The 25,865-nt window shown below is 46.2% G+C and overlaps 2 protein-coding genes across 4 annotated transcripts in view; both read right to left on the minus strand.

Moving 5' to 3' along the window:
* AMACR (alpha-methylacyl-CoA racemase) overlaps positions 1 to 9,880 on the minus strand; it is a 28,612-nt gene extending 18,732 nt beyond the window's left edge. Inside the window, exons 1-2 of the mRNA XM_036409335.2 lie at positions 9,876 to 9,880; positions 2,554 to 2,561 (exon numbers count right to left, since the gene is read on the minus strand). The gene's annotated coding sequence lies outside the window, so the exon portion shown is untranslated. The remainder of the gene's footprint in view (positions 1 to 2,553; positions 2,562 to 9,875) is intronic.
* Positions 918 to 19,730, minus strand: C1QTNF3 (C1q and TNF related 3). 3 transcript variants are annotated; one of them, XM_045571506.1, is made up of 6 exons: positions 19,132 to 19,730; positions 11,533 to 11,644; positions 9,176 to 9,330; positions 8,033 to 8,162; positions 3,552 to 3,651; positions 918 to 1,703 (listed from the first exon to the last, which is right to left on the minus strand). In XM_045571506.1, the coding sequence occupies exons 1-6, from the start codon at positions 19,390 to 19,392 to the stop codon at positions 1,544 to 1,546; spliced, it is 918 nt and encodes a 305-aa protein (XP_045427462.1). In that variant the 5' UTR covers positions 19,393 to 19,730; the 3' UTR covers positions 918 to 1,543. The 3 variants fall into 3 exon arrangements, with proteins under 3 accessions (XP_045427462.1, XP_036265229.1, XP_036265230.1); XM_036409336.2 differs by having other exon boundaries at positions 19,093 to 19,730; XM_036409337.2 differs by having other exon boundaries at positions 19,312 to 19,699.
* Positions 19,731 to 25,865: the final 6,135 nt, after the last annotated feature.

Genomic DNA, 25,865 nt, shown 5'->3' on the forward strand with positions numbered 1-25,865 from the left:
ACTTTCCAGGGAAGCAAGCACCCTTTCCATTCCATTTTAAGTGGCATGACATGTGCATTCAGGAAGAGTTTTAAAATATTTGCAAACAGGAAGGAAAGGGTCAAAGGCTGAACTGAGCATGGAACATGCTGTCAGCCAATAGAGGGGCCCTAATTAATTTTCTCCACCTCCAGCTGCAGAGGGATCATCAACAGGAAGTAAACCCATAGTGTAATCCTCTGTGGAAATCCAATGTGTAACAGAAAATAAATGAAGGGCTCATTACTCATAAGGGAATTCATTGTATGGTATCTGTCAGATAGCATCTCTCTAGTGCCCCTTAAATATGATTCAACATCAGGGTAAACACATATTCTACTGATATTTTCTTTGCATCAAATAGACCAATTATAGGTCCTATGTTTAAGTGTTATCTTCAGGTGTGTCTATGGTGCATCCTCATGAATAATGGCCTGGTGACCCATTTAATCCTCGGAGAATAGATTTTTAGGGACGGGGTAGGCAAAAGTCAAGTGACACAGCTGCTCTGTGAATATTGGCTAAACGTGGCAATCCAAAAAAGTCATAGCATTTTTATTTTTAAAAAGGCTAAGAGGTTTTATTGTATGTCTCCTATTTTGTATCCACTAGTTTGACTATGTATAACTAAGTCTACAGCGCCTTCAACATGACTTGTCAGTGTGTGTAAATTTCATGAGGGTAATCTCTAGAGAAAAGGTGGGCCTACACTGGCCTGCAGGTCAGCGCCAAACCAGACTTATTGTAATCTAAGAAACCTGGTGGGAAAGGGGCAACCTGGTAAACCAGATCTTGTCAATCCGACTCTGGATCAAGACACCAATTCTATTTTGAAAAATACAAACTACTAGAAGTTAGGATCTGATTACAGTAACATCCTTGTTTTAAAAAAAAATACGAAAAAAACGAGTCAATCATGTGTGGGCATGGTGACTACTTTTGCTACCTAAAAGCTATCAGGAATGACTAAAAAATATCTGTGCTTCATTTATGAATGTGGACCCACTGGATCAGAGTGCTACTTCCCAGTCTAGGTTTTGTACACATGTTTCTGGTACCTGGATCCTAGCAAGTGCCCCTGGTCTTGCCTCAGCCCCATCTTAATCACGGCCTCCTATTTGCTGAAAAGTCTTAAGTGATGAACTCAAAACTGCAGGGGTTCCTGAAAGTGGCTATTGAACTAAAAACACAGCTGCCAGAACTCTTTGCAAATGACTGCTCTATCAGCACCAGTATTCCCACCTATACCCAGCTGGGAAATCTCTTTTAGGTGCTTAGGGAAGAGGGATGAAGTGGTGAGTTTCTTAGTCAAGGTCACTTGGGGAAAACGGTTTTGTGTTTGATTCTCCTGAACCCCTGAGTCATCCCGCACATGGTTGCTGAATCTGTAGCCACATTAACAGTGTAACTGATATATTTGTTAAAAAAATACAACAGGTAGAACGCTTAACCCTAATGTTCCTCAGATGATAACAGTACCAGGTGAGCTATAAGTCTTCCCAGAGGGGAGCTGGTGGTCACGCATTCACTTAGTTTCAAAGAGCAGGAAGCCCGCGAAGGTGGAGAAGCGCTGGTGGTCCCCATGAAGAGCGCCGTTGCCCATCCTCAGCCACACCTCGTCGCCTTTGGCCAGCTTCAGCACCGCGTGGTTGCTGGACGTGTCTGACTTCCCCTTGGTCTCGTAGCTGGAAAGAGGAAAAGGCACCGTCTACTTAGGCTCTACAGTGGACCGCCTGCTCTTTTTTTACAAAATATATTTTATTGATTTCTTTTACAGAGAGGAAGGGAGAGGGATAGAGAGTCAGAAACATCACTGAGAGAGAAACATAGATCAGCTACCTCCTGCACACCCCCTATTGGGTATGTGCCTGCAACCAAGGTACATGCCCTTGACTGGAATTGAACCTGGGACTCTTGAGTCTGCAGGCTAACGCTCTGTCCACTGAGCCAAACCATTTAGGGGGACAGTCTGCTCTTTACCAAATTCTGTCCTCCCCTTCTCTCTCGGCTCCCCTGCATTTAGGGATAGTCCTGTGGTTGAGTCCTTTCGAGGACACGTGAACAGAAAGGGCATGTGCCACTGCTAGAATTGGCCAGTGCAACTCTCAGGAAGACCCCTCCTTGACCCTTCCTCGTTGTGATTGTGTGGGATGCTAACGACAATGACCAGAGGACCTTGGCAGTTGTGTGCTGAGGCCTGAGCTCTTGAAGAATGTGTAGAGGAAAGATCTCTATCGTCCTCCACACCTAGAGCTACCACTCTGGACTGTCCCATGAGGAGAAAAGGGGTTTCTACGGGGGCCAAGCCTTTACCTGGGGCCAGCATTAGTTTGGTTCACCCTAGCTGATTTAGAACTTGGCATTAGAGGGAGGGCTGCCAAACTAAAATACAGATGCTTGCCAAAACCGGTTTGGCTCAGTGGTAGAGCGTCTGTCTGCGGACTGAAAGGTCCCAGGTTTGATTCCGGTCAAGGGCATGTACCTTGGTTGCAGGCACATCCCTGGTGTGAGGTGTGCAGGAGGTGGCTGGTCAATGTTTCTCTCTCATCGACGTTTCTAGCTCTCTATCTCTCTCCCTTCCTCTCTATAAAAAATCAATAAAATATATTTTAAAAAAAATAAAAGGCTCTCTTTGAAAAATAAATAAGTAAATAAATAAAATACAGATGCTCCTTGATTTACGATGAGATTGTGTCCAAATAAACCCATTGTAAGTTTAATACTGTAAGTTGAATCATTATGCTGTACATCTGAAATGAATAAATTTGTATGTCAATTATATCTTAATAGGAAAAGTTTAACCTATGAACCTGGAGATTTCAGCTTGATTTCTAGTCAGGGAACATGCCCAGGTTGTGGGTTTGATCCCCCGTGTGAAGCATGCAGGAGGCAAACAATCAATTATTCTCTCTCATTGATGTTTCTATCTCTCTCTACTCTCTTCCCTCTCTGAAATCAATAAAATATATATATATATAAAATAACAGAGAATTGATAACAGCCCTAAAATTTTCCAAAGATAACTAATCACCTATTTAATTGTGGGGAAGATGTTAGCTCTCTGCCTCTTTCCCACATCTTATGCTTACATCACTCTAAGTTGAAATATTTCTTTTAAAAATAATTTCCTCCTCAAGGAGTCCTAGTGCCAGAGATAGATATCAGAGCCATAGCTCGGCCAGGAGAGAAGAACTCACTCCAAGCTCTCAATCCATCAGCCCACAGGGACGGTAGACAAGGCCATCAAAGTGGCTAAACTCTGAGCAAAAGGGGAGGGAGAGTAGGAATGTGGAAGGAAAGAATGAGAGAGAAGGAAAGATGATGGCCTTTTCACCTGTTTATGCCCAAGTTTATCAGGTTTATTGACCCCAATTAGTAGTTATAATCTGGCCATATCCTGGTACGTAGGAGTTCTCAGGGATGACAGGGTCCATGTCAGGGTCTACTGATTCCTATCTAGTCTTTGGCATTAGCCATCCTGTGAGCAGACAATGGTGGCGTGGACATTACCTTCGATTGAGAAGGCCACCCACCTGTACATGCTGAAGACCGTGTTGCCGTTGTGCATGAGGTACACATACACTTCCTCAACGTCTTCGTGCTTCATCATGCTGAAGGTGAAGAAATACACACCTGGAAAAGGCAGGCGTTCAGTCATGTTTAGGTTCATACATGGTACATTGAGGACCACGGACAGCAGGCAGATACAACCCAGGACTTCTCACTTGTTTTGTTGACAGTCTAAGGCAGTGGTCGGCAAACTCATTAGTCAACAGAGCCAAATATCAACAGTACAATGATTGAAATTTCTTTTGAGAGCCAAATTTTTTAAACTTAAACTTCTAACGCCACTTCTTCAAAATAGACTCGCCCAGGCCTGGTATGTTGTGGAAGAGCCACACTCAAAGGGCCAAAGAGCTGCGTGTGGCTCGTGAGCCACGGTTTGCTGACCACCGGACTATATAGTCTGCAGGTTCCTCGGGGCCCTTATTTGCACAAGGACTTCTCTATCTGCTCTCACCTTCAAACTGCTTTACTCCCCTCCCCCACTACCCCCCCAGACTTTCTTAATGTGCATAGTGTGTGTTAAAGGAAAGAGTCGACCTCATTTTGGCCATATGTCACTGCCTCCTCTTATCCTCGATGAAGTGCTTAAGACAAAGTAATAGAGTACAGAGCACACTCGCCACAGATTAGGCCAAAGATAAGAATATTGTAACACAGGTAAGTGTGTATTGGTGCTAGAGAAATAGTCCCAATAATTTCTCCCAATAGATATTGTAAGTAGGTGAAATTATGTACATTAAACAGAAAGATGCAATGTTGACTCAGCAGCATAATCTTGCTCCTATCAATATGAACCCTTCTCATCTGGAAAAGGCAAACATGTTTTAAAATATACGAATTTCTTTGTAAGATTTCGGGGCTCCTCATGGAATGCACCTTAGTATAACCTGACACATTTGAAATGCCAGTGTAGACCGGTAGCACCGTTACTGGGTGATTAAGAAGGATCCAATCATAGGAAGAGGAGAGGAAAGGAAAATCTCAGCTCCCAAGCATCCTAGATTTGGGAGTGCACTCAGGAAAGATGGTGGAACAGAAAGCAGGCTCTCATTGATGTCCATGCCGCGTTTTCAAACTAATGGCCACATATAGTTTATTCGAACTGCTGTAATAGAACACCACAGACTGAGCAGCTTAGAAACTATAGACATTTATTTCCCATAGTTCCAGAGGTCAGAAGACTGAAACCACAGTGCCCACTTGGCCAGATGAGAGCCCTCCTCCAAGTCATGGGCTTGTGCTTGTACCGTCTTTCAGCAGAGGGGCCGCTTTCACACAGGCACTAATCCCACTCCTGAGGGCTCCACCCTCATAATCTAATTGCTCCCCAAAGGCCCTACCTCCGAAAGTGATCATTTTGAAGGGATGTTGAAGGGAGGTGAGCATTTAGCCCACAGCAGGCTCTGTGAGAGAAAACCCCAGAGACATCTAAAACCAGCTGTGCATTGTTTTATCTCTTTTCCAAAGGTGCAATCAAGTAAGCTAGATGTGGGAAGGGTACTTGCTGATGCACCTGCTCCTGAGTCAAGGGGAGCCAAATAAAGAAGTCTGATTATGCTTCACTAGTGCCAGCTCACATACACAATGTGCTGGGATGAAAGGAAATAGTGTTCACATTAGCCATGTCCATTCATACTCCCAGCTGGTCCTCAGGTGAACAGTAGAAAACTCAAAGAAAGTAGTGTATATGTGTTCAGTTTTTTACATTTTACAAAACTTCCTATTACACACACACACACACACACACACACATACACATCAATTTTCAATGCCTCGAAAAAATAAAGCAGAAATCAAAGAACAGGAAAATATCTTTGTTTTTATGAAGAAAAATGATGACTACTGTAATAAATGAATTGCAAAAGCATTTCAGAAAGAGCAGATGGGGAACCCGAATGGTGAATAATAAAATCCCCAGAGTTGGAAATCCAAAAATGAATATATATCACACCCACACATGGTGTTTCCTCAGAGAACGCACTTGAACTATGGTTTTCAGATGTTACTGTAACTGCAAAAATCAACCTTTGTCTTGTCGCTCCCAAAGATGAATATCATAAAACAATCATTTTGCAATCTACTGGATGAGGCTTAAACAGTCAAGTGGGAGTCAAAATGATAGTTGCTATTATATTATCAGACTCATATCGAGCCAAAAGGAATTCTAAAAAACGACTACATCCATTACAGAGCCACGGAAACATTGACTGGGCTTATCGAGGTGTTTATATAAACTGTGGCACGGGTAGCGCTTAACGTAACAGTTCTAGGAAAATTATAAACTAAATCTTCAGAGCAGAAAAATCACAAAAGAAGTTTTAAAGTAGATTGAAGTGTGATGAAAGATTGTTCCTATCACTTCATATGACATTCACACCTGGCTTTAGCTGGGTAGAAAGATAAATCGAGGCGCACATTAATAGCATATGCAACAAGTCTAACATGGTCACTGCACCCATCAGAATTTTCATCTTTTCCTTCTGGGTATATCTAGAGAAACAGAAGGGATTGAAAAGAAACACCTAGAAGTATCCAATTTTCTGCAAAGCCAAGAGACAAAAACAAATAAATAAAAGCAACAAAACAATAAACTTTAAAAGTCCCATGGAGGAGACAAAAGGATGGGGCAGGGGGGTTTGAGGAGGTCATTTAGCAGCAGATCTCCATCCGTGCCAAGAAAAACACACTCCCTGATGGAGAAAGGCCCCTCTGAAGGACAGATGATGAGCTGAGACGAAGCAAAAGTAAAGAATTGGGGGAAGGTTGCTAAATAAATTGCAGAAGATATGGGAAGCAGCCACGCAGTGGCAGATCCTAGAACCCGCCAGCAAAAATAAGATGCAAGAGAAGTGCCAGGCTGGATTCAGAAGTCTTGCTGGACCCAGAGCAGTCTAGAGAGGCAGAGGAAGTGTGACCACACAGGGAGGCACACAGAGGGACTGAAACAAGAAAAGCTGTGCGTCCCCTGACAGCAGGGCAGGGAGCCACTGAGTTCCCAAGCCCGCAGGGCTGCTGGGCCCATCCTCACCCAGAAATGACTGCCTGTGGCGAGTGGGTCTATATGAGTCTGATAATGTAATAGCAACTATCATTTTGACTCCCACTTGAAAACCCAACCCATTCAACCATCAGTTCACTTTAAAAACTAGAAAAGCGCAGCAAAGATTACCAACAGGTGAAGAATACTCACCAAGAGGAGATGGTGTTATGCAGTAGATGAAAAATGCAGCCAAGTATTCCATCGTGAGTTTAAAATATAGCAACTACGCAAATAGGAAAAGATTATGAAGCAATGCAGGAATTCATGGTAGAAATGGCCAGACAAAAGGGGGAACTAGAAATCGCGACATCATGATTAACATTAAGACATTTAAAAAAATCATAGAAACAAGACAGAAGAAATTGGAAGAAGTGAAAAGAAGACATAATTAAGAACATGCAGGATAGAAAGAGAAGAAGCAAACAGCAGGAAATGGAAATGAAGAGCACTAAAAGATTACAGAAAATGACAGACACAGAAGACAAAGAAAAGTTAAAAACACAAGCAAGGTGTAATTGGAGTCCTTTAAAGAAGTTAGCCTGTGGTGGGCTAAGGTGCCCTGGGAGGGGGCAGGGAGGGGAATGCCTGTAAGTGGTCCACCCTACAAGGGAATATTTTATCACGGACATTGTTTAGAATGGCTGGCCTGTGAAGATAAAAACTCTGACTGACTTTTTATTGGTTTCATTACAGTTTTAAAATATTCTCTAGACCAAGTACCTCTTGTTACCAGGTTTCTTAACAAGTCAGACTGTTCCCACTGCCACCCCGCCTTAGCACAACAATGAGAAGATAAAACAGTATTTATGTTCTAAAAAGTAACTCAAAGAAACTTTTCTGGACAAAAAGAAGGCTTAAACCCACCATATCAAAAGGGCACAATGCAGAGTAGGAAAAGTTAACTCAGAATGACTAACAGTTATTCTAAAAACAAATCATTGGACTTTGAAGTGAAAGCAAGAATTCTTTGGTAAGTTAAAAAAAATGATTAAGTTACTTATAAGGAAAAACTTCAGACTTGTTTCAGAGTTCTTTGGGCCAAATGCTAGGAGACAGGGGAAAAAGAGCTGTAAGCCCAGGTTTTTACATGTAGCTCAAGTTCCCACAGAGTACAAAACATGTGAGGTCCCGGGAATGCTGATGCCATAAGCCTTAAGAAAATAATTAGAGGCTAAAGTTTAGCCGGTAAAGAGAAGCATGGGAAACTCTGGTGGAATAACTAATAGTGAACATTGACTATTTAAATTACATGAATAAGTCTAAACCAATAACCTCAGATTGAGAGGCACTAATCTAAAATATAACCCTCCCAGCCTCCCTGCCTCCCTTCCTTCCTCCCTCTCTCCCTTCCTTCTCTCTTAATTGCTGAATGGTTAATTCAATCATTCACTTATTTTTACATCTCACCTGACACTGGGGCCCCAAATCTACCAGTCATGACATCGAAGAAGTTTCCAATGTTGGTCTCAACGCTGCTGAAGATGATGCCGCTGTTCTGGTTGCTGAAGTGAGTTGCCAGGGAAGCCATGAAGGCGATCTAAGGAGAAGGGTGGGTGGTTACTTAATAGACAGCTCATTTTAAAGGAGTAGGCTTTTATACAGGTCAGTTTAGTTCAGCGGTGTTTGTAACAGCAAGATGGGAAATCACACAAACATTCATCTATGGCAAGTGAACTAAATAAATCATGGTCATTTACAACATATTTATGCTATGTGGCCACTAAAATGATTGTACATAGCAACAGTCTGATCATGCATTTAAAGGAACGTTAGACTTCAAAATGCTGTTTGAAATGTGAAAATTCTATTACCAAACCATATTGGGGAAATTTGGATGAAATCTTCTACATATAGCTATTAAGGGCACCTCGGTATGGTAAAGATTTGAGAAGCCCTTAGCCAGGGTGTAGCCACTCACAGCTTTGGGGTTAGAGTTGGCTTTGAGAATGAGTATCAGCCATCTTACTAGTGAACTTTAACCTGGCCAAGTGGCATTGACTCCTTCTGTTTGTAAATATACACTGGCATGTGGCTCCCAGGTTGCTAAAATTATTAAGCAGCATTCATTAAAATCTCACAAAAGCAGTTAGAGGAACATACAGGACCTCTTAGTTTTACAAGGCCCAGAAAAATGATGGCATTTATCCAGAGTCAAACAACCATTATCTATGCCCAAAATAAAAGGCAAAATTTTCCTCCATTGGTCTTTCAGACAGTTTATATATTCAAGTTGTGAAAACCCTTTTTATTTAGCCTGGCTTCAAATTTGGAAAATGGGAGATGAAGGACATTCAGGGTCGCCTTGAGTTTGGTTTATTGAGGGAGTTGTGTTTCACTCTTCCAGCATTTCTCTACTCCCTAAGGATGACTCTGAACAGCACAGAGCTTGTGCAAACCTCCTACACTAGAGATGAGCACACTGAGCCTAGGATGTCCTCCATGCTGGTGCCTGAGCTTTCCTTCCTGGACCGTGAGGCCCAGGCCGATGGGGCAGTCACCTGGGGACGCAGTCACCTGGGGACGCAGTCACCTGGGACGCCCGGCACGTACCTGAAGTTCGGGCGGGATCCCCGGATAGCCCTTTTCTCCTTTGGGGCCGTGCTGCCCGCGCTCCCCTCGGGGCCCCAGGTCTCCTTTGTCTCCTTTCTCACCTTTGGCCCCTTCGTGGCCAGTGGCTCCATTATTGCCGTTGTTTCCATGGTTTCCTTAAATGACCAGACACCTCACATGAGAAAGCGCCCCACTCATACTCACCATCTATTCTCTTCAAACACAGCCCCCAAACGCACAAGCTCAGCTGTAAAGGGGGGCCATTTGAAACAACCCCAGACACAGCCATGGGGGCACATCAAATGGGATCTCCTTTAAGCGGGACACTCTTAAGGCTTCAACGCCTGTTTTTCTGATAAAATGGGACTTAGATGAAAAAAATGTGTAGGAGATGGATGACCAAAGCATCATTTATGGTAGTTAAGATTAGAATCCACCTAAAGGACTCCCAATACTGGAAGGGCTAAACTAAAAAATAAAAATAAAAAAAAAAATAAAAGAAAATAGAAAAGAAAAAAAAAAAAGAGATACAACAGGGAGATGATGTTCTATAGTTATAAAAAAGAATGCTGAACAAAAGTAATAACATTAAAATATTCATTGTATTTTTCAATAGAAAGGTTATCCATCAATAGAGATAGCATGATACTATGTGTGTGTATGAATATATATATATATTGTGTGTGTGTGTGTGTTATACCTGAAGGGGGAAAGACTAGAACAAATTACATAAAAATATTTACAGTGATTTTTTTTTTCTAAATGGACAAAACATGAGTGATTTTTGTGTCATTTTTACATACTTTCCTATTTTCTTTCTGTGTGTTTCTAAAAGTTTTCTTCAAAGGACCCTTTTACAACTGGGGAAAAATAAACTCTTTGATAAAAAATTAGAATAATTTTGAAAGCAAGACGTGGCTAACAACTTCAGCTCTTCGCTTTATTTTGCCACAATGTCTGCAGCTCTTTTCTTTTTACATCTGTTGCATTTCGGGCCCTTTCGCTGTTGACTCTGGCTTGTCACCCTTTCAGATGGGTGAACTTTGAGTGTTTATAGGTCAGTGAGTTAATGACTAAACTGCTCCTGATGGGGAGCACTTAGCCAAGGCCAGCCTGTCCTGTCACCTGGGGAGAGTTGATCCAAGAAGATTTTGGAAGAGTCTGAATATCTCACCTCGAACCACTTACCTGCTGCCTGATGTCATTGATGGTCAATGACATTGATTCAATGCCAGGAATCACAGTTTAAATTCAAACGGGGCATTTTTTCATTTCATTTTATTTTTTAAATATATTTTTATTGATTTCAGAGAGGAAGGAAGAGGAAGAGAGAGATAGAAACATCAATGGTGAGAGAGAGCAATCCATCAGCTACCTCCTACATGCCCCACACTGGAGGTCAAGCCAACAACTTGGGCATGTGACCTCCTAGTTCGTAGGTTGATGCTCAACAACTGAGCCACACCGGCCAGGCAAATATTTTCTCACTTAAATTTGGTTACATTCAAGAAGCCATTCAATCGTATTTAAAAAATTAAACCTAATTTGTTAGACATTAGCATCAATGGGATAAATCAGGGAAGAGCAAGAGGACATTTGCCAAACCCTGAGAAAAGGTCCAACCCCAGGAATTAACCTGGAGAGAAGGAAGATGACTAAACCCCCAGACTGAGTTGGAAGTTCTAACCTTTCCCTGTCTGACCGAGGATACAGCAAGTTATCCAAACCCCACCTGCCGGGGACACCACTCAGCAGAGTAGGAGTGGGTGAATGGTGGGTCTGGAGAGGCATGGTGGAGCTCTACAGCACCCCCTCCCCACCCTGATCTCCGTCCCCCCCTCATCCCTCCCCGTGCCTCCATATATGCAAAAATGTTCCCATGAGACTAAGAGCCATAAAAGGCAACCAAGGGTCACTGAACATGAAAGGTGCCAAGGCTGGGAAAGAGAAATTGAACTGAATGAAGAATCTGACAGGAGGATGGGTAACTCAGTGAATGGCATCATGGAGATACCTGTAGCCTAGACCAGGAAACTCTCCTCTCCTTCACACCCTCACTTCACAAATTCCTTGAACGTTCGATACAGGGCATCACACGAACCTGAAGCAGGGATATGTTCCCGTTAAGCTCAGGTAGTTCCCCACTCCATGCTTCAAATGGAATTACAAATAATATTGAGGTGGTACTGCTCCAGCTAAACTGTCTACACACCCAGTCTACCCAACTCTCCTTTGGATTTTCCACGATACCCTTTGGATCACACCCAAGCATCTCAGGTGATTTGGGTTCACCCCCTGGCTCCTATTTTGGCACAGTCTGCAATTAGGCCTGCACAGTGCATCTCTCCCATCCTTACCTGGAATGCCAGGGGGGCCGGGAGGTCCAGGCGGCCCTTGGTAGCCTCGGAAGCTGTAATCTCCATGGCAACACTTACTGCAGTCTGGAGGCAGTCCTCCTGGTGATGGAGACTTTAAAAAAGACAAAGAGGAACTTCAGAGCAAGGTAATTAGGACTTCTGAATTTCTCTGGCCTTGATCCCTAGGCAAGTTTAACTACAAACAACCCACAACAACATAAGAAAATACTGAATGGGGTGGGGATGTCAATGGCAAAGGAGTCAGGGGTAGCTAAGATGAACCAAAGATCAAAAGGTAAAGGAACCAAGAGAATCAATCGGAGAACACACCCTTTGGAAAGGAGTGTGAGTGGGGCTGAGGGTGGGGTGTTGGGCAGTATCCTTAGAAGTACTTTTTCGCTGCAACTCATGACAGCAAGTGAGGAAACTTCAGAAACACCCCCTTTTCCCCCAAGAGCCTCAGATGCAGCTAGATTTGAGTACATGACCTCCAAAGGAGAATTATCAACTTTTTACAGAATATGCGTAAGGTAACTGCTAATACTCCTTTATTTTTTCATGGTTTGTGTAAATATTATACAAGATGATAAATACAGAAGAATGAGGCAGAAGGCAAAGCTCAGATCATGATCGTTCACAGGATAGAAATGATCCAGAGTAGCCTTTTTTCCACTAATAAAAACCATCAGACTTGCCTCCCATTTACCTGCCCTTCCCTTTTTTGAAAAAAAAGAAAAAAAGAAAAAAAAAGAAAAAAGAATTAGCCTTAACTCAGATCCCGTGGCTATGGCATTGGCCCTTCCCCAGTGGTCAACAAGACAACACTGATACCGAGACTGCCTAGGAATTAGCCTTCCTCGCTTTGTGAGACCACATTGTCTGACCAAAAGGTTATTATCAAAGCATACTTCAGATTAATTTATGTCCAAAAGAGGAACTGTGCACAAAAAATGGGGGGGGGGGTGCTTTAGAAAGTAACTTCACGGGGTGATCAGATCATAAATTCTAAATTCCTAACTGGGCAGGTCATGGTGAGTAGTCACATCCGAGGCCTATAACTTCTTTAGTGAAATGTTTTAAGGGACCCCTCTTGATTGTTCTTGTGCATCTGGGTTAATATACCTTCGAAATACCAAGGGGTTATTAACCCTCAAGAGAGCCCATAATCTTGTTCACTCTCCTGAAGTCCAATCCCCACCTTGCCTTTTCCAATCTGCCTTATGTCCTGTGCTTAATTTCATAAAAGAAGCTGCAAATCTGTTATTCCCAGGACCGTTTGGATCTTGCTCCCTGGTGTTGTCATCAGTTTGCCTCAGATAAATTCATTGTTAAAAAAAGAATGATCAACTTTCCATAGTTAGTAAGACTATGTTCGTAATATTGGGTTAAGAGTTCTTAAAAATTCTCAGTTGTAACTCTAGCTTTTCAAACAGCCAGAGCACCCCTACATTACCTTAGGAAATCAAGGAAATGAAGTATTCATATGTTTATGGGTTATGTCATTTTAAATTTAGTTTCATTTGAGAAACCACTCAAAGTTTTATTTCAGAAAATTAAACTTTGGTCGATAAATATTGGCATCAATGGAGAGAAGTCCTTCTGTCTTGAAACAACTTCAACTTCCTCTTAATAAGATTTAACCTGATGTTCCTTTTTGTATTCCACTTCAAACTTTAAAATGATTATCACATCGTTTGAACAAATATTTAATGAGTACTTAATGAATATTAAATGTGTTCAAATGTGACACTGAGTTAAAGGCTTATTTATTTAAAGATAAACTTCTAAAATGTGTGTTTTCACTTCAAGGAGCTAGAGATTGAGGGGAAGTTGATCGGCAAAAGAGTTGCAGTTGCTTATAAAGCTGGAGTCTCATCTGAACTGGAAACTTGCCGTTTAATTATGTCATACAGATACTTGTGGAAACTTTCCTAGACACCAACTGTAATTCAGTGGTTTCTTGAAAACAGCATATTGTTGCTAAGGGAGCCATAAAAAAAAAAATAAGAGGAATTTCAAAAGAAGAGAGAGGGAGAGACAAGAGGGGAAAAACGTAAAATTCACATTTTATAATTAGAAATCCAAGCAGAAAAGGCTTCATACTGCTGTACATCTAGACTTCACTTTTTTTTTATTTTAATAAAAAATGGACTTGGATGCTGGGCAGATATGGCTCAGTGGTTGAGCATTGACCTATGAACCAGGAGGTCACAGTCAGGGCACATGTTGGATTGTGGGTTCCATCCCCAGTGCAGGAGGCAACCAATCAATGATTCCCTCTCATCATTGATGTTTCTTTTTCTTTAAAATATATAAAAAAATCAATGAAATATATATATATATATATATATATTTCATTGATTTTTTTACAGAGAGGAAGGGAGAGGAATAGAGAGTTAGAAACATTGATGAGAGAGAAACATCAATGAGCTGCCTCCTGCACACCCCCCACGAGGGATGTGCCCACAACCAAGATACGTGCCCTTGACCGGAACCGAACCAGGGATCCTTCAGTTTGCAGGCTGACACTGTATCCATTGAGCCAAACCGACTAGGGCTCATCATTGATGTTTCTCTCTCTTTCTCTCTTTCCTTTCCTTTCTGAAATCAATTTAAAAAACATGTTTTTTAAATCGGCTTGGACTTTTCCCTTATTTTCTCATTTCATTTCCTAAAGGTTTCCACTAAGCCACTCCTGGCCAATGCAGAATGGTGTGTGTAGCCCAGAAATTCTCCCACAACAGCTCAGAGCCCACGTCTTGAGTGATCAGGCACTTCCATTTGGAACTAACTCTCCGTCTACTTTTCAGTTGCCCAGACCCAACTATGGACAGGTATGAGAATCCATGAAAGCCTGTTGTAAAACTGGTGGCGAAAAAGAGAATCAGCAAAGATAATTGGTCTGAGACCAAGACTTTCAGACACTTGGAAAGTCAGACACCACAGCACCGCCCCCCTTCCAACCCAAAGATGCACTCTGAGGAGAAAGCATTCCATCATTTCCTGGTATGATCTTGCTAATGTGAAAATACTGCTCTTTTAGCTCCAAGAAATCTGGTGCCAATAATGGGTTTTAGAGAAGAAGGGAGTGGAAGGAGGTAAAATCCTCATGTGGAACAATTTGTCTATGAATAGGATCAAAATACAGAGATGGTAAGCAGGCGACTGGACTGGAGCTGGAAGTCCCGTCTCAGTGCTGTGTGACTTAGGAAAGTCATGTCCCCCAGACATCGCTTTATTTTCTCTACTAAATTAGAAGATTGAGTAAGATGGTCATGAGTTTGTTTGTTTTTTCCAGCTCTGAGACGCAAACAAAGATACTAAAATATTTTTCAAAACCTGAAATAATGACTTAGATTTTGTTTTTAAAGTCTGCTATCTAGGCAAGAGAAATGAAGTCCAGGAGATGGGGTTGTTCAGGACCAGAGCTAATTAGAACTGGGGTGCACACTCAAGCTGGTTGGGGTGCTTTGAGAGCATAGAGCTGCCACCAAAACAGGGAGGGACTTCCAGCCACTACCTTTTGGGCGCCTCCGGAGAGAATCCTCCTGCAACGTATCATGTGCTCCTCCCTCTGGCTGGCTTTCAAAGCTCAGTCAAGTGGAACAATATTAGTGAGTCTTTCGATGGACTTTTAGAGGAAGATGTCAGAACATGTGAATTAAGACGTCTCCTCCTAGGTAAGGGCTAATTAGGTCGTTACTGTCTGTCACCCTCTTAAGTTTACCAATCATTTTCCCAAAATTAGGTCAAATGTGAACACCAAGGACATGCAGATGGGCAGTAGGGGAGGAAGGTGTCCCTAAGACAAGTTCTGTCTGTTTTGAAGATGGAGGCCTCACAGCAGCTCTTCAGAAGTCAACTCTAGGCCTGACTGGTTTGGCTCAGGGGATAGAGCGTTGGCCTGAGGACTCAGGAGTCCTGGGTTTGGTCCCGGGCGGGGACATGTGCCTTGGTTGCGGGCACACCCCCAGTAAGGGGTGTGCAGGAGGCAGCTGATTGATGTTTCTCTCTCATCGATGTTTCTAACTCTCCCCTCCTCTCTGTAAAAAATTAATCAAATATATTTTTAAAAAAGAAGTCAACTCTAATAGCAAGTAACTTCTAGGAGAGGGACTCCATAGCTTTCTCTTTAACCCAAGCCAGAGAGACAAGAAAAAGGAGAGGGGAAGTAGGAAGAGAGAGAGAGGGAGAGAGATGTCTAGAACGAGTAGGGGAAACTGATACAGGTGAATACAGGGGAAACTGATACAGGTGCAGAGGAGAAAATGCCAGGAAAAGAGTCCAGATCTGCTCACCCCCCCCCCCCCACCTCTGCACACTCCCATCCATGGAACCTATGGGCACAGGCATTTCTAGAGCCCAAACCTGACTCCTTGCTGTCCTGCTATGAGTAAACAAGCCAACCTTTGCTGGCAAGGTCTGGTCTAAGCTCCTCCACCAGCCAACAGCACCCTCCAGCCTGGCTCTGAAACCATCCCAGGTCGTCCTCCCACTTTGCCCCTGGAGATCCAGCTCAGTGCCCACCATTCCAACACTTTCCCCACAACTATCTCTTGTGCATTGAGTTGGTTACACAGTATTTAATTATCTTTTCATTTATCGACACTAGAATGCTTCAGAAGTGATCAGAAGTAGGACCTCGGGCTTGTTTATGCCCATCCTAAAGCTTGGCACATTGTAGAGGCATGGGAAGTGACTGGTGAAAGAATGATTGAGGAGACAGAAAAATTCAAACAAAAGAAGAACACAGTACAACCCTAAATTTGGGTGGGTCTTCATATCCATTGGCAGAAGAGTTGCTTTGAAAACATCTAGAATATCAATGACTAAACCTCCTCAGTATCTCCTGTTGGTGGATTGTTTGGAAATATGTTAGAGAAGCGGGGAGTTTGAAAGCCCCTGACTTCAAAAACAGACGGAAAGTGACTTGTTGGCCCCTATCCCCCGCTCATATGATTTCAGCATGCTAAATGCCCAGGGGACTAGAAGGTGGGGTGAAGTAGACATTAATTTGGACTTTAGTGGCCTTCTGGGTATCGGCGGCCAAGAAATAATGACTGATGACAGTCTACATCTGCTTTCTGCTGCTGTAGGGGCTCACCCTGCCAGAGCCAGGAAGGATCCAGCAAAGATCCTATCAACTGAAATAGAAAGTCCAGATCAAGGCTTGGACAAAGGGAAAATGTCTTCTCCACAATGGAAAACGCAGCTTACCATCACTCACCCTGCAGCCAAACGCCTGTCAGATGAGAGGACAAGCTCTAAAATAGAGGTTGCATTTAAAGGTCATCATGTCTTCTGCGGCTCCTTGAGACGCAATTTTTCCTTGACCCAGCCCCATGGACCCGAGTGGTTAGACGTCCCAGGTTAATCCTAGATCTGCAGGTGGTTCTATGTGTGAACTTGGCCTGATCAGATAAGGAGTCTTAACCCAAATGTCCCCACCTGTGGCAGGAGGGGTTCAGATTTCAATTGATGTACCTTTTGGGGGGCCTATTTAAATGCATCAAAACAGTCCATTCTTGTAGGGAAACCTATTTGTTCAAATATCACATAATTCAAAGTAACTCTCCTTGCCTCCTCATCTGATTTTAGCATGTTTGGTGCCTAGAAAGTAAATCAAAATCTCTTTCTCCCTATTTGGTTCACCTAAAACCAACACAATGTTATATATCAACTAGTGACCCAGTGCATGAAATTCGTGCACATTAAAAGGGGATTCATTAGAGGAAATAATTTAATATTACTATTGGCCCTTTCTCTATAATAGAAGTGTCAGAGATGAAAGAAAATTAGTAAAATGTATATGAAAACCTTCCTCCTGTCAGAGTCTGGGCTCACCATGGGACCCAGAGTCAAGTCCCCATCCACCCACATGCACCTCAAAATCATGTGAGACCCAGACCCAGCCGCCCCTCCCCCTAATTGGGCTAGATACAGACCTGGACAGTCCCACCCTTGTCAAGACTTGCCAGGGGGAGCTGGCCAAAGGGGGGGCGAGAAGGTAATGGGGGGCGGCCTCAGGTCCCCTGGCCAGGTGCTGGGGCAGGCGGCACAGCCTGAGGTCCCCCATCAAGCCCCACCAGGTGGGAGGTGCAGTCTGAGATCCCCGTCAAGCCCTGCCAGGTGGGGGAGGGCATAGCCTCAGGTCCCTGCTGATTGCTCCTTTAGGCTCCTTATGGGAACTTGGCCTCAGCTGTGGGTGCAGCCATCTTTGTGATGGAGTGATGGTCAATCCCTCTTTATCAAATAGGATTATACTCCAATTAAAAATACGTTCAATAGTTTTGAAAAGACATTTTTAAATCTGTTTCTTCCTGTTCTTAATGTTTAAAATAAATTGAGTCCCATCAATTTGCCATTCACTACACTGAACCTTTCGCTCACTCCCATACTACCATAAAAGGGTTAAAGGTGAATCCAATAAACAAAATAAACTGATGGATAAAGTAGAACCAGAGGTATGGAAATGTGGGACAGACTGATGAATCTCAGAGGGAAGTGGGGGCAGACAGGGGGTGGGAAGAGATTAACAAAGAACTTACATGCATGTAGGCATTCATACATATGGACACAAACAATAGGATGGTGAAGTTCTGGAGAGGGAAGAGAACCCAGTGAAGGGGCCGTTGGAGGGAGAAAAGGGGGGTGTCTGCAATACTCTCGGCAACAAAGATTAAATTAAAAAAGAGTTAAAGATGTTCTCTTCTTGCTGAGCCCTTAGTCTGAGAAATTAATGCCATCCTCTGTGATTATCAGGCATTCACTCATACAATAAGGTCTACATTTTAAATAGATAGTCTTTTTGTTGATTTAACACTTTTGTTTATTTTAACTCTTTGGTCCTTTTCAAAAAATATATATATTTCTTTATTGATTTCACAGAGGACGGAAGAAGGAGAGAGAGATAGAAACATCAATGATGAGAGAGAATTATTGATCCGCTGCCTCCTGCATGCCCCCCACTGGGGAACAAGCCCGAAACTCAGGCAAGTGCCCTTGATGGGAATCAAATGTGGGATCCCTCAGTCCACAGGCTGACGCTCTATCCACGGAGCCAGAGCTCTTTGGTCCTTCTTTAAACGGACTGAACATAGAAACTTAGCAACCTAGAACCCTATAAATCAGATCAGCACGCCTGGCATAGAAGGCCACAATAAACTCTCCAATCAAAGCGAAAACCTCCAGGGCAGCTTCCCCCAGCTGGACACTGATTCCCAGAGCCCAACTGCCTAAGGATCTGCGAAGGAGCCTTCTCCTGGACAGCCGCCTCCTCCACGCCAATGGCAGTGGACACCCGGCCCGGCAGAGCAGGGAGCTGGCGGCCCCCAGCGTCCTGTTTGGTGGGCCTCCGGCAGCCTCCGTGTCCCCGCACACCGATGCGACCTCTGCTGGCTTCCTGAGACCCTCCCCTCCCCCTCCTGCACGGAGCCCCCCAGAGAGAGACCCGCAAGCAGCTCAGCAGACGGCTCCGAAGCATCCCCCCTCGGCATCCCAGCTGCAGCCAAAGCAGGGGCGGCCCCTCCCGGGAAAGCCTGAGAAGAGAATGCCGAGTACCTGGCCCCAGAACGGGGTGCTCTGGGCTAGGCCATCTACCTCGGGGGGCGGTAGCTCATCAGGCCTCGGGGGCTTGGGGTGTGCAGACGCGTTACTAGCCACCGTGCCTGGTCTAGGATGGCTGCGCTCTCTCACTGTCTCCCTCCGGGAGCCACCGCGGGCGCTCTGCTGGTGGCTCTGCACTATCCTGGCCACCACGCTATGCGCTCTCCCGCTCACCTCCATGTACTCGTCTTGGCACAGGCAAAGAGGGAGGGCGAGCAGAGCCAGCAGGTGCCAGCGGGCCAGCCGGCCCGGCATGGTTCTGGGCGCCCGGAGCCTCCTGGGGAAGACGGCCGGCCGGCCAGGCGCTGCTCTCCTCGGACGCTGGGCTGGAGGGGCTGGAGGAGGCGGCCGGCGGGCCGGCGGTTTTATACTTGGCCGGCACTAAATGAGGCTGCAGGCCTGCCAGCGGGGGAGCAGAACAGCCCATTCATCACTCCCCACACCGCGGGCGGCGGCCTGCGCGCACAGCTCCCAGTTGCCGGGGTTCATAAATGTCACACCTTGGCCCGTTCTCCTGGTTCAGCGTGAAAAGAAGCATGTGCGGCCAGCTGGGAACAGGGGGCGTGTGTCCGGGGCTCGCTGTGAGGATGAGAAGGGGGGAGGCTGTGCCCACGATCTGAGATGCCTTTTGGAAAAGCCTCAGCCCACGCCTGCCAGGAAATCTGGGCTTAACGGCATCCAGGCCGCCTGAGAAGCAGGGAAACCCGCCAGGGCAGTCCAGAGGGCTCCTGCCCTCGCTCTGAAAGGTCACCCTTCCCCGTGATCAGCTTCGAGGAACTCCTTTCCCCTCCTGCCTCCCCAACACCAGCAGCATTCAGGTCTTGGGGTGAGTCCCGAGCACCAGGCTGCATTCAGACGGAGTTTCTGCGGTTAGCAACTGAGTGTCCCTGTCCGGCAAACGCTCTTTCCGAGTTACAAACACCCAGCAAACACATTTCTCCGAGTTTCCAAAAGTCAGAGTTAAGTCCGAGTTCACCACGTTGCTGTGGTGGATGAAGCCAGAACCCCCACCCCCACCCCCCCTTGGCACTGAGAGCGTCTCTGGCCGTTCTTCCTTCTGACATGTGGTTGGTTGGAATCGAACACATGGATGCGCTGAGCCGAATGCAGGACTCCGAGCAGATGAGGACAGAGGGGTCCGCGGGTCCTCTGTCTGCTCGCTGGGCTTTTATTCATTCTGCTGAGGAGCGAATGGACATGCCTAGCCTCTTGGCGATAATAAATTGAGAGAATTCTTGTAGAGTTTGTCTTTAAGGCGGCTTCTACAATATTTACATCCGTCACTTACTATTCCTCATTCCTCACATAGTAAGAAGTCACCGGAGGAGTGAGAGACCCCGGACCTGCAGGGGGTGGATGAGTGCAAGTGTCTGATGCCCAGCAAACAAGGGCCCTGTCAGAAGGCCAAGGCTCAGAGAAGCTGATGTGACGGAGCAGCTAGAGAGAGCGGGGAGGTGGGAGTGGTGGTGGGGCCTGCCCTCCTCTCCCAGCTGCCTTCCTCACTCAGCAGAGAGGCCTGAGAGCTTTATCCCCCTGCACCTGCCAGACAGCTGTCCCCATGCCCACGTCCCTGCCGGGGAAGGGCCTGGTGCTGGGGGTGGAATGAGTGAGGGTGATGCTGTCACAGACGCTCGCCAGTTGACAGCTGTCGGCCTTGGGAGCCAGGCTGATTGGCAGCAGGCAGCCCCATGGGGTGAGGTGTAAGACGCTCAGCAGCCCCATCTGCAAGTCTGCCCTGTGGGGCCCACAGGCTCCTCCCTGGAGGATCTCTGCTTCTGCCCCTGGGAGGGCAGCACATCAAGCATTATCTGACACTAACTCTGACTGGGGGTTGCTTAACAGACCTGGAGCTGGAGACAGGAAGGCTAGTCTCGGGCCCTGCGGACAGACGACGGGTGGATGGGAGGTAGCGGTGGGGGGAGAGGCCCTGTGCTGTGCTCCTCACCAGGGAGACCCCAGGGCGGGAATGGCCCTGAAGCCAGGTCACCCACTGGCCAGTTTTCTCAGCGCTCTCCAGCCACTCTCTCAGCCCACACCCTCTGGCCCCGGTCTACAAGTCAACCTCTCTGACGTTCAGCTGCGCTGAGACTTTCCACTTGTGTTTTCCAGCCTCCCATCCATTCTAGTGGTTCTCACTCTTGGCCGCATCATAACACCAACCAGGGAACTTCTAAATATATTCGTGCCTGGGCCCCGGCCCAGACCAACTGAGTCAGAATGTCTCGTGGGGCGTGCGCACCAACAGCATTTTCAAAGCTCACCAAGAAGATTCCAATGTGCAGCCAGGGTTAGAAGCCGCTGGCCCGCCCTCTCCTTGGCTTCTGAGGAGAATAAATAACGTCTATACTTTTCTGAGCACTTACCACGGGCCAGCCCGGTACTTCTTTGCTTCATTCAGCTCATTACTTTTCTCAGTAACCCTCTCACCTCCAAATGAGGAGACAGAGGCTCAGAGAGGTACAGTGACTTTCCTGGCATCACACAGCTGGAAGGGGCCATCAGGATGTGCCTCCATCGGCCTCCTGCCTTTCTCCAGAGAAGCAGGGGAGACCAGAGGCAGGCTGCCCGTGGACAGGAGGCCAGTCATGGCTCCCGGGGCCTGCCCACAGGAATCTGAGGTCAGAGGGTTACGAGCTGAAATGTATCACCCCCAAAAGATGTTGAAGGCCCGGCCCCCCGCTCCCATGAGGATGACTTTATTTGGAAATAAAGTCCTTTGTAGATGAGCATGTTGAGATGAGATCATTAGGATGGACCCTAACCAGACACGGCTGTGATGTTACAAAGAGGAAACATTTGGACACACAGATAGACACGCACATGGACACACACACACACACACACACACACACGCCACGTGAAGATGAAGACAGAGATGGGGGTGATACTTGTGCCAGTCAAGGATCGCCAAAGGCAAACCACCAGAAGCCAGGAGCAGGATGGTATAGTCTCCCCCTCATCCTCCCCTTTACCCCCCCCCCCCACCCCCACCCCCCAGTCTTCAGAAAGAGCCAGCTCTGCGGGCACCCACACCTCCGATGCCCAGCCTCCGGAGCTCTGAGAGGACACCTTCCTTAGCGAAGCCACCCGGTCTGTGCCGCTGGCGGGGCAGCCGCAGCCCCCAGCACAGGGCATGTGGGGAAGCCAGAGAAACTCCAGCCGAGGAGACAGCCGCCCGGGAACAGTTAGCCAATTGTTCAAGTTCAGGGATGGCTGTAGCATAAGGTGACCAGATTTTAACATTGGTAAAGCGGGACACCATTGACGGGTGTGTGTGTGTGTGTGTGTGTGTGTGTGTGTGTGTTCTTGATTAAAAATTTGGTCTATATGGAGCAACAAAAATTTTCATAGAATGCAAAAATAGTATTGTAATATATTTTTAAAATTTCAACGTAAGCACAATTTATAAATATAATAAATAAAGAAATAAAAATTATGTATAGTATTATTTTATTCTTTGGCATATTTCTCATTTGAGTGAATTCTAACAACTGATCAACAATGGGAAATTTGATAATCAGTTCTTGATAATCAGTTCTCAACAATTATTTGTTATTATTAAAGGTTAACATTATAAAATTAACAAAACTAATATAAAACTCATATCCTGGCTAAATAGCCACATGGCCGCCGAAAACCATATATTCCCTTCCCAATCTCCCGCCGTTCCCTAGCTTGTCGTGCACTCTTTCCAAAAATCAGGACTTTTTAAAAATGCCACGGGACGTGGGACAAATAGTTAGAAATCCGGACTGTCCCGCTTGTCTGGTCACCTTACTGTAGCGTGGCCCCAGACAAGCCCCCCTGCCCCCAGCACAGCCCTTTCCACCCCTCAGCGCCTCGCCATTGCCTGCATTGTAACCGGTTTCCTGTTACATCCTCCTGGGGGCTGTCCTGTGCCCGTGCTGCCATGCCGCTAGTTCAAAGGAGTGGGTTAGAATCGGGCACCGCTTCTTGCCCGGGGCTGAGCATGGAAGACATCCAGGATCGGAGTCTCACTAGCCCACGGCCTGTCTGTGAAAGCACCACAGGAGGCCTGGGGACACCCGTCGGCTAAGATGTGGGGGGACTCTTGCTTGTTCAGCGGCCCCCAAAGTCCAGACAGGATGCTGGCCCTGCCAGCTCCATGCACAGCAGGGTGCACGGGAATACGTGTGCAGAGTCAGCTCGGGAGCTGGCTGCAGCCAGAGGCAAATGTTTGCTCAGCCTTCCTCCATACAAAGACAGCTTCTGAGATGCGGAGGCCCCGTGGGTTCCCGGGCAGGGCTGAGCTTGGCAGGAACCAGATCAGCTGTGGTTTGGCCGGGACAGTGAGGGCCTGTGCGAGGCTGAACGTGTCTTTATCTCAGTGCCAGCGTCAGGGAGCTGAAGCCGAGGTCTATCTGCAGGAAGGTCAGCAGAGGGTGCGACCCCGGCTCTCCGCCCTCCCCACTGCAAGTCCTCTCTGTGCTCAGTGCCCTGAGATTCTAAAACCAAGGCTCGACCCCTTTGATCTAAACAAGTGAGAGGTTTCTTAAAACACAAATAAAACTCTCGGTAGGATAGCCGTACTGGGCATTTATGTCCTGATGCTGGAGGCTTTCTCAGATCCCTCCCGGGTGAGTTTTATTTGGAGAAGAATGGAAAGAAAAGAACTCGTGTTTTCAGGAAGGGGACAGTGTCGCTCAGTGTTAGCTCTTGCCATTTAGAGAAAATGGATTTCATGCTTGGCACCAGTATGAGACCAGAACCGGAGGCAGAACACTGGGGAGGACGGTCGGTTGGTGAGGGCGCCGTCGCTGTGGTGGGGTGACAGTTTCGGGTCTGACCCTCATTGAGCAAGAGCAGGACACTCCTGCCGGTGTCCCTGGGGTGGGTCCGCCCCCACGGCCAAGAGGAGGCTGTCAGGGACCGAGGTATGAAAACAGCGTCCAAATGAAAACCGTGCGTGTATGTTTACTGAGCAAGTTCTCCCCGTAGGAGCTCTATTTGAGAAGACAGTTCTAATCAGAGAGATGTGTGATAAGCAGGAAAGTGTGAGTGTGTGTGTGTGTGTGTGTGTGTGTGTGTGTAACAGAGTGTGTCGGGTAGTAGAGGATTATTGGCTTTTATCATTAAGCTTTTGTGTCAGTAGTCAGAATAGAAACAGAAAAACAGAAACCACCCCAGGTATTTAACAGAGAGATTCAATCTAAGGAATGGGCTGAACACAGAGGTAGAAACTGCAGGAAGCGAGCTGGGCGCTGGAAGGAAGAGGAGGGTGTCATTAGAGTTTGGAAGCTGGAAGGAGGGACCCTGCAGAGCTGGGACTCAGATGACTGAGGACAGGTTATTCTCCACTGAAGCTGGCACCATTGTCAGGGTACAGAGATGCCAATAGAAAGATGCTGGCCTGGAACCAACGAGTTAAAGGCCATTGCTCAGGCCCTAGCCAGTGTGGCTCAGTGGACAGAGCATCAGACTGCAGACTGAAGGGTCCCAGGTTCAGTTCCAGCCAAGGGCACATGCCTGGTTGGGGCTTGATCCCCAGTAGGGGGCATGCAGGAGGCAGCCGATCAATGATTCTCTCTCATCATTGATATTTCAATCTCTATCCTTTGCCCTTCCTCTCTAAAGTCAATAAACAAATATATATTTTTAAATTAAAAAAATAAAAATAAAGGCCATTGCTCGGTTGACACAAAAACAGCAAGAAGGAATGAGCCAGTGTCTCCCAGGATCTTCCCACCTTCCAGCACCCCTACTGGTTGACAAAGTTGACAAAGGAGAAGAGTCATTTGCAGAGTCCCAGCCGACATCACCAGGCAGAGCTTTACAGGCTGGGGCGGGCTGAGAGACAAGGGCATAGCTTTCTAATGTGATGCACCAGGCTGCTCTCTGGGTGTGTTCCCGCCACTGGGAGCAGGTACTCAAGTTCCTGGGGAAGCACCGGAGTTAACTCTGAACCCCCTTTGATAAACTTTATGCAGTTCATCTCCATTTATAATTTCTTCCTTCAGACAGAGGGAAATGCAGTTACACAAAAGCTTTCCCATTCCCCCAGGGATTGCAGCCAGGACACCTGGGTTGGGTTTGGAGCATTCACTGACGACCTTCTGAGTTTTCCCTTCCAGGGGATGTGCCAATTACACATCGACCACTAACGTACTGGCCTTCCCCAGGACGAGTCTGCCCACCCCCATTTTCCTCACTCAGGAACCGAGGTTCATCCTGCAATGCAGGCCAAACGAGCTTGAACCAGACCCTGAAGAAGCCCGAGGCAGAAGCAGCTCTGACACGCAGGACCCTGTCTCCCTGCTGGCCTCCTGGTCACCTGTCAAGGCAAACTGCGTCCACACAAAGAAGGCCAGCTCCACGGCAGACACCCTAACAACTTCACTCCCCGTCTCCTGTAACAGATTTGATTGTGCTCTTCTTTCTGAGGAAGCCAGTCCCACTTGCAGGGATTCACAGTGGTTATTTGGGGCATAGACACTGACATAGCACCATGTAGGAGACACCTTCTGCAGTACTTGGGGAAAGGACTTCTCACTCTTAAAGGGGACATACAAAAAGAGGAAATGTACCTTTTCTGTCCTTTCTCCTGCTCAATATCGCCCTGTTTACGAATGCAGATGGCAGAACTTCTACAAAGAGCCTGGTCCTTGATTGGCATCCACGATCTGCTGAGTTTAAAGTTTCAAATCGCTCAACTGTCCTGCTCTGTGAGATGATCTGTGTTGCTTATGCCTTGATACAGAATACCGCCT

This window comes from Pipistrellus kuhlii, unplaced genomic scaffold (assembly GCF_014108245.1).
Source record: "Pipistrellus kuhlii isolate mPipKuh1 unplaced genomic scaffold, mPipKuh1.p scaffold_m20_p_4, whole genome shotgun sequence".
NCBI lineage: Eukaryota > Metazoa > Chordata > Mammalia > Chiroptera > Vespertilionidae > Pipistrellus > Pipistrellus kuhlii.